Genomic DNA, 9156 nt, shown 5'->3' with positions numbered 1-9156 from the left:
GTGGGGCTGTTTATCAAAAATATGATAACCAGCTAGTCATTCTGTTGAGGCAAGCTTGTTCATTGCCAGTAAATTTTGGACCCTTTTCTAGCTAGTGTAGGGTTGACTTTCAGAAATTCCTGATTGGCTCAATCTGTAACTTCAGGTGAAGAAAAATGTCAATGTAATTTTGTAAGTGTTTCTTTCTTTTAAATAAATGAGCACAACAAATTATAATACTCAGAGTTTATAATTTTCAGTGCTGGAATAAAAGAAGCACCTACTAGATTGTGCATGGGCTTTCAAAGGAATTGTTCGTCATCTCTGTTACTGCAGATATTTCCTCATATTTTTAGTTTTATTGCTATCTTGTGAAACAGGTTGAATAAATTTACCATGTATGATCGAAATAAAGAAAAAGTTTAAAATGTGAATAATGAAGAAATTCTCATTGCCACTATTTCCCCAGTTAATAAAGTGGTAAGGTAGTTCACACAGTATGAATCTAAGGAGGGCTTCACTTAAAAGTGAGGCCAAAAGGTTGTTATATCTTAGGAATAAATTCTCGGTTTATCATTTGGAATGAGCAGCAGTACAGTCTTTGCTAATAGAAGCAATTTCTTAAGTATATAAACTCTTATATTTTTTAATATTTCAATCCCAGTTTTTGTTTTTATGATGACCAAGGAAGGTTTTGAACAGTTATTGATAGCTTAATGTGAATAACGTTTAGGAACAATGGTTCTTAAGGGTAGACAAGGCCATGCCAAGTACCTTGCATTTCTTGACCTCTTTCTGTCTTTGGAGGAAGCCCAGGGAATAACTCTAAGTTTCGTGCCTCTGAGTGACCAGGAATCTATGGAGTCTGTGTCCCCTGAATAGATGTTGCTCTGATCTAAAGACATGTGATCTCACAATGGGTGCTTGGTACGTATAAAAATTGTCTGCAAAGATGTCCGTTAAAAATTCCTCCCTTTCCTGTGTGTATGCCACTCCTCCTATTGATATTCTGTGATATTTCTCTTCTTGAATCCCATAGAATATAACAAAAGTTATGCTGTGCAGTTCTGGGCGTAGAACTTAAGAAACCTGGAAAAACGTGCTTTTGCTCCTGTAGAACTCATTCACAATGTAAAAAGTCCAGGATATAGAAAAAGGCCATACGGTAAACTAAGATGTCCCAGCCAACAGCCAGTTCCAAGGTCCCAGACCCATGAATGAGTCCATCTTGAATCCTTCTTCAGCTCCCGTTGAACCATTGCAGTCGACCCAGAGTGAAAGAAATGAGCTGCCTCCGCTGAACAAAATTTCTTTTCTCCAAAAGCTTAACACAACTCTTTTTCTACAGAAGCTTAATCTGAATTAGCAATTACACAGCATGCTTATCTCTGATTATCCAAAATAAAGAATAGTAAGTTGATTGTTTTTAAGGTTAGCCTCTTGCTGACCTCATGTTTAAGGTCTGTTTCTTGATTTCTTGATATTATATCCAGGCCTCAGGAATTTCCAGGGCTAGAATATCACTCCTTTAGATTATGGCTCTGATATTTACTAAAATGGAAATGCCTCAAAAGGGTATAACATATTGCACAATTATCAGTTGTGATTCCACAGGATAAGTGAGGTGACTAGATTTTCCTTGAAAACCTGATTTAGCAGGGGCAGGAGGGCATTAGTGTTATAACTTGAATAGGCTCAGATCTTAGCAGCAGAAGCTGGTGGATATAGGAAGTAAGCCAAGGCCATGGAGATCCAGGCATCAGAATTCATAGGTTGTTCTTGTACTTGTTAGATGCCATCCAGGCAGTTCCGACTCATAACGACCCTATGTACAACAGAATGAAACACTGCCTGGTCCTGTGCCATCCTAACAATCATTGCTATGTTTGAGTCCATTGTTACAATCACTGTGTCAATCCCTTTCATTGAGGGTCTTCCTCTTTTTTTTCCACAGGAATGACACTTAAAGCTATTCAATGATGACATCCTGTTTCTACTTGATTAATCCTTTCAAAGCAGTTCTCCATATAATTAAGCAGAGGTCATCCCTCTGGTGACTCAAACCTTGTCAGTCAAACTGGATGCCAAAGATAAGTGGAATTCCAGGCAGGAGGCGATCATAAGACCCGGGTTAATGGCATGGCCAGGAAGTAAGTACACCCCATGAGTGGTGTTATGGATTGAAATGTGTCCCCCCCAAAACCTGTGTTTAAATCCTAACTCCTATACCTGTGGAAGGAGTCCCTGGGTAACAAGTGGTTAAGTTTGCCCAAACTCTGTGTATTCTTTTTGTTTTGGGCTAGCTCAGTGAATGTTCCATGCTAGAGGACAATGAAACACTGTTGAAAATTGAAAGCTTTTTCATATCGTTTGGACATTACTAAAGAGAATGTGTTATCAGGGTCTCATTTTTCTTTCTCTCCTTTCTTCCATGCTACCCCTTCCATCCTCCACGCTCCTTACCTCCACAGTTCCTGTGATCTGCTTAAAACCAGGATTTTGTATCCTCATGGATAAGGCATTATAAGGTAATGATGTCACAAATTAGAATCTATTGAACAGCTCACCTCCTGTACTTATTCTATGCTTGGGGGAGAGGGGTCCTAATGTACAAATATTCACGTTGTTTTTTTCTTCTACAGATAACAGACTTGACTTTGACTTTTCTGGGAATGTTTTCTTCTTAAAGCTTAGGTTTTTGATTGTTGGTTTAAACCTTGTTTTAATAATGAATTGAGTAAGGTTAAACTGCATAAGAATGGCTTTGGCCAATGACTTCCCTTGCAGAAATGGCAAGACTTCTTCCTTTTCTAGCTATTGCTCTTCTTTTATGATTCCATATGTTATTCCCTTCTACAAATTGTGTAGACTGACCGCCACCAACTTGTCTCCTAAACAAATCTTTCAACGATACAACCTCTCCCATATCACCCCTTACACATAGGGGTCATTCCCATCTGTTAGTTTACAGAGTTATTTGGCAAACTTCAGTTAAATTATACCCACTAGTTTCAGAGTTCGTTACTGTCAGATATATGTTGTTAATACACAAAATAGTCAGATGTTGGATAATGAGCTAGTCAATAAGTGAGGAGTAGGTGTATAATTCTTTTTATTTGTTAAGGCCTGGTCCACACTACACTAGATCACTTGAAAGAAGCCTATTAAAAATCCAGATTTCTGGGCCTAATCCAGGTCTACTGAATCCAATTTTCTGTCAGTAGATGCAAGTAACATAATATAATGTAATAGGATGCAATATAGTATATTTTAATATATCATAATATAGTACTATGTGTGTGTGTATATATATATATATGTACACGCAATTGTCCCCTCGTGAGCCTTATGAAATGTTAAAATTTACTACCATTAATTATGTCAAATTTATCATTCAGCCCTAAGGCTAAATATTCACTATTGTTTCCCTTTTTAGCTGTACTGGAAAAAACAGAGTGGACAGGTAAGACAGTTAATAACTAACTGCAAGAAATACTGAGACAATGAAAAAAAAGCTTGGCATGTGGTGTTGTTTAAATTATCCACAGAAAGACCTCAGTTCTGAGTCATCACCTTTCTTATGAATGAAAATGAGTTAAAGATCAGAGGTTAATAGACTGCACCATTTACATAAAATCACAATCGCAAAACAGGAATTAGAATTCATAGGCTGGCAGAAATTCTATGACTGGCCCATGGTATGACGATAATTTATTAGGCTCTGATTTGAACAGAGTTAAAGGGTAAGCCATTAAGTTGTTCATTAACTTTTTGTGAGCAAGACCTTAACTAACCTTAAGAAATGCTACTATAACATTAAGCATGGTTGAGGAAGAGAGGAAAAGACTGCTAATTACACATGAATTAACACTGGAACTGTTTTTTCTTCATTAATTCTAAAATTCTGTAATAACAATAAAAAAATCCCCAAGACAAGATTTTCAGGGCACACTGATATGTAAAAACAAAAACAAAAAAAAAAGGAAGGTTCCAGGGCTTTCAGATATAAAGATGAGAACCGCTTCCATTTTATATACATTTTCATGTACATTAAAAGTAAAGACATGTCAAAGTGGGGTTATAAAATTGTAGTACACATTTAACAAAGTATGCTTTAAATGTTCACAAACACAATGCAATGGAGTGTTCTTCACAAGATAATAAAAAAAAAGAGTTTATTAAAAAGTTAATAGGGTACTGGGGGTGGTGTGATCTGGCAATGGGACACGAGTAAAATTGAATGTGACTGAAAACATCGATGTGATTGAAAAAAGAAACATTTTCTTTAAAAGAAACATTTTTTTCAATCACATCATTGTATCTCTTACTGTTTATATAAACTGTGGAGAAAACAGTCAGAATGTAAATTTGAGGCTCTTTCTAAGTGTGAGGCTGTATAGCTTTCTACTGCTCCTATAACATATCATCACACATAGTGGCTTAATAAAACACAAATTTATTATCTTACAGTTCTGGAAGTCAGAAGTCTGAAATCAGTTTCACTGAGCTAAAATCAAGGTGTTGACAGGGTTTCATTCTTTCTGGAGGTTGCAGGGGAGACCCCATTTCTTGGCTGCCCACATTTCTTGGCTCATAGCCTTGAATCACTCCAATCACTGCTTCTTCTTTACATCTCTTTCTCTGACTCTGACCCTCTTTCGTCTGTCTTATAAGGACCCTTGTGATTATATTGGGCCTGCCTGGAAAATTCAGCATAATCTCTCTACTTTATTATTTTTCTCTATATTATTTTTAATTTAATCACATATGCAAAGTCCATTTTGTCATGTAAGGTGACATATTCACAGGTTTCAGGATCAGGTTTTGGACACTTCTGGTGGGCGATTATTTCGCCTACCACAGAAACCCAGACCAATAGCTACCCCAAAGACTTCCTCACTCAGACTCGCGCTACATCTTAATACCAAACCAAAACCCTTTGCTGTTGAGTCAATTCTGACTTATAGCAACCCTATAGGACATTGTTAACTGCCCCATAAGGTTTCCAAGGAGTGGCTGGTGGATTTAAACTACTGACCTTTTGATTAGGTGTTGTCCTAGTTATCTAGTGCTGCTGTAACAGAAATACCGCAAGTGGATGGCTTTAACAAAGAGAAATTTATTTCTTCATAGTAAAGTAGGCTAAAAGTCCAAATTCAGGGTATCAGCTCCAGGGGAAGGCTTTCTTTCTCTGTTGGCTTTCTCATCAATCTTCCCCCAGACTAGAAACTTCTCTGGCAGGGACCCTGGGTCCAAAGGACACACTCTGCTCCTGGCACTGCTTTCTTGGTGGTATGAGGTCCCCCAACTCTCTGCTTGCTTCCCTTCCCTTTTATCTCTTGTAAGATAAAAGGTGGTGCAGGCCAAACCCTAGGGAATCTCCCTTTACATTGGATCAGGAATGTGACCTGAACAAGGGTATTACATCCCACCCTAATCCTCTTTAACCACAGGCAGAGATTATGATTTATAACACATAGGAAAATCACAAAATGGAGGACAAACACACAGTACTGGGAACCATGGCTTAACCAAGTTGACACATGTTTTTGGAGGACACAATTCAATCTATTACAGCAGCCAAGCTCTTAACCACTGTGCCACCAGGGCTCCTACCTTAATACAGTTGGGGCTTATTTTTTTCTAAGCCTTTCAGCTGATATCTTAGAATTGTTATTACCAACAGGTCCCAGTAGCTCTCACTTTCCGGGGTACGCACTTTTGAATGCCTGCTGCAGAGATGTTCTCATTATACGGCTGCGATAACTTGAAGAAAAAAATTTAAGTCTTGATTTGTAAAATATTGAAGAAAAAAATTTAAGTCTTGATTTGTAAAATATTGAAGAAAAAAATTTAAGTCTTGATTTGTAAAATATTGGGCAAAATATTGAATATGCCATGGACTACCGGAAGAACGAATAAAGCTACCTTGGAAGAAGTACAACCAGCATGCTCCTCAGAAGCAAGGATGGCAAGACTTTGTCTCATGTACCTTGGACATGTTATCAGGAGGGACCAGTCCCTGGAGAAGGACGTCATGCTTGAGATAGTAGAGGCTCAGTGAAAAGAGGAAGACACTCAACGAGATGGATCGACACAGTGGCTGCAACAGTGGGCTCAAACAGAGATGATTGTGAGGATGGCAGTGTTTCGTTCTATTGTACATAAGCTCGCTATAAGTTGAAACTGACTCTATGGCACCTGACAGCAACAGAATTTGGCATTAAATAACATCAAAATCACATATTTTAACCACAGGTATGCATAACATGGAACTATTTATTTTCATCTATATAAAAAAGACAGATAAAAATGTTACTTCTTATATATACCAAAAAAAACCAAACCCATTGCCATTGAGTCTATTCCGACTCATAGCAAACTTCTAGGATGGAGTAAAACTGCCCCATAGAGTTTCCAAGGAGCTCTTCGTAGATTTGAATTCTTGACCTTTTGGTTAGGAGCTGTAGCTCTTAACCAATATGCCACCAGGGTTATACAGTATATACGAATGAACAGTATAGCCTGTCTTTTTTTTTTTCACGAAAAGTCATTGCTTTAAATAAGGATTTATAATAAACAGCAAAATTTATTTGAAGAACAAAACTAAATGAATAAAATAAAATAAATTAGATTCTGGCTAAAATTTGTCAAGGTTTAGTTATATAAAATGTTTATATAGCAATAAATGTAACAAGACCTTTATTACTATGTTCTAAGACTAAGAAAAAGATTAAGCTGAGTATACTTTAACTTCATATTTTGATAAATACCAAAAAACAACAACAACAAAAAACCCATTGTCGTTCAGTCAATTCTGACTCATAGTGACCCTACAGGACAGAGTAGAACTACCCCACGTAGTTTCCAAGGAATGCCTGGTGGGCTCAAACTGCTGACCTAGCAGCCCTAGCTCTTAACCACTATGTTACCAGGGATTTCTTTGATAAATAAGGGATGTTTAAAAATCAAAATTGATAGAAACAATAATTAGATTTGTCCTTTTTGCCCTTATGAGATACACTCATTCATCCATCCAGTTATTTCCCTCCAGGTAGCCAACAGACAGTAATTGAAGTCATAGTACGAATAGGCCAGACACATGATAGTGGGGCTACAAAGTCAAGTATAATGATGCTCAATTTTCAGCCAAGATTCAGTGACCTGACAAATTTCAAGTATGAGCTAAACATGGATTGTAATAAAAGTAACAAAAGGGAAACCAAGAGTGCTTTCAATACCAATTAAACAGGAAAGAACAAGAATTGACCAGAAAATTTATATTTGAATTTTGTATGCTTTTATCTTAACTGGGAAAGGCAATTAAAAATTGGAATTTAAACCGGATATTTTCAATGCTTAAAAGATTCATTTTTTAATGAACTTTATGTTAACATTGATAGATGAAGATTGATCACTATAAATTAGCAAATATTTAATTATATATAATTTAATTGTCAATAATTTACTCAATTAGTAATTCATTAAGTATGTAAGTATGTTATATTCCAGGAACTGGGCATACAACCTAAAACAAACAAAAAAGCAAGGTCCTTGCTTTCGTGGAACTTATGTTCCAGGAATTCAGTAAAGAGGGCTCTGGCATTCCAAATACTACACTATATTTTCATGGTAGACACTGTCAGCAGGGACAGTACTAAATAAGGGCAAGATATGCTTCTTGCCTGGAATTCTTCAACTCTGGTTGTACCCCTGTGCAAGGGTCTTAAGACTCTTCTGCCATTAGCTGTGAAATTTTATATAAGTCATTTAAACACTGTTCTCCCCCCCCCCCGTAAAAGGGAAAAGGTAATAGGTTGTCATGGAGATTAAATAAGATAATGTGCCGCTATTGTTCAGACCAAAACACCAAACCCATTGCCCTAGAGTCCTTTTAGACTCATAGCGACCCTATAGGACAGAACCACCAACCTTTCGGTTATCAGCCAAACTTTTAACCACTGCACCACCAGGCTCCTTATTGTTCAGCCCAGTTCCTGGAAATTTTTAGTACGGTACTTCGACGGCACTGGGTTGGGTTATCATTGCTTTGGCTCAGAGGTTCCGAAATGTGTCTGCTCATTACAATCCCTTGCGGATCTTTAAAAAAGATGCCGAAGCCCAGGCCACACACCAGACCAATTAAATACCAGGAGCTGAGGATGGAACACAGGTGTCAGCACTTTTAAGCTCCTCGGGTGATTCTAATGTGCAGACAAGTTTGGGAACCACTGCAGTTTGGTTTACTGATGTTTCACAACGACACTTGCCCATCCACAGTTTACCCTAGGTGGGAACCAGGAAACCTGGGCATTTTAATCAAAGTCAGATAATTGAGGCGCATCCCCCATTCCGCCTATCCTATGATTTAAATGCAAATCTCTTCCAAATATTTTAGTGTGTAGGGAGGGGCGGGGGAGTTAGGGAGGGAATCCTGACCGCTGCAGCGTCTGCACAGCTGTTAAGTTTATGGGACCCTTAGGAATGTAGGGAGTGCTGACACTTCACCTGCGGCGACTGCGGGGTCTGCCCCGGGAGAAAGGAAGAGCGGGGAAAGTACTCCTCCTGGGGGCGCTGGGTCCGGGCTGCTGAGGCAGCTGCCGCAGCGCGGGGAAAGAGCTGCAGCCTCAGCAGCCTCAGCTGTGGCCGCGATTGTCCCCCTGGGACTCGCAGCAGCCAGGCGGGTACGCTTCGGGCGGGCTCTTTCTGTCCGAAACCCAAACCCCGCAACTCCGAGCCGAGGGCAGGAGCAGCCGCGGGGCTTTTTGGTCCAGGGCGAGTGGGATCCAACGCGCTGCCCGCCGCCATGGAGCCCGGGCCGTCCGGAGGCTCCAGGCCCGCGGAGCCGGGGCCTTGCCTGCACGGCCCAGGCGGCGCCTGCCAGGAGACCTCGGCCTACTCGCTGAGCCCGTCCGGGGCCGGGCTGGGGTTCGGCGTGGCGGCCGTGTTGCCAGCTGGGGGTTGCGGGGAGAGGATGGGCGTCCCCACCCCGAAGCAGTTCTGCCCCATCCTGGAGAGGCCGCTCATCAGCTACACCCTGCAGACCCTGGAGAGGTAACGCGGCGCCGGAGCTCCCCACGGTCCCCGGGGCCAAGGCTCCCGCTCCCTGCCCTGCCTGCGCAGGCTAGCGCTGCGGCACCTGCCCGGGCTGCTCTCTCGCGCAAGCGCCGTCTTCGA

General features: G+C 40.3%; 1 protein-coding gene across 1 annotated transcript in view; it reads left to right on the top strand.

Moving 5' to 3' along the window:
* The first annotated feature begins 8390 nt into the window (after positions 1–8390).
* Positions 8391–9156, top strand: part of CRPPA (CDP-L-ribitol pyrophosphorylase A) — a 312645-nt gene continuing 311879 nt past the window's right edge. Inside the window, exon 1 of the mRNA XM_010587230.3 lies at positions 8391–9033. Coding sequence (XP_010585532.1) covers positions 8786–9033 — 248 coding nt within the window. The 5' untranslated portion in view covers positions 8391–8785. The remainder of the gene's footprint in view (positions 9034–9156) is intronic.

The sequence above is a fragment of the Loxodonta africana genome, chromosome 8 (genome assembly GCF_030014295.1).
Source record: "Loxodonta africana isolate mLoxAfr1 chromosome 8, mLoxAfr1.hap2, whole genome shotgun sequence".
NCBI lineage: Eukaryota > Metazoa > Chordata > Mammalia > Proboscidea > Elephantidae > Loxodonta > Loxodonta africana.
Note: the sequence above shows the minus strand (reverse complement) of the source record. Positions and strands in the feature narration are given on the sequence as shown.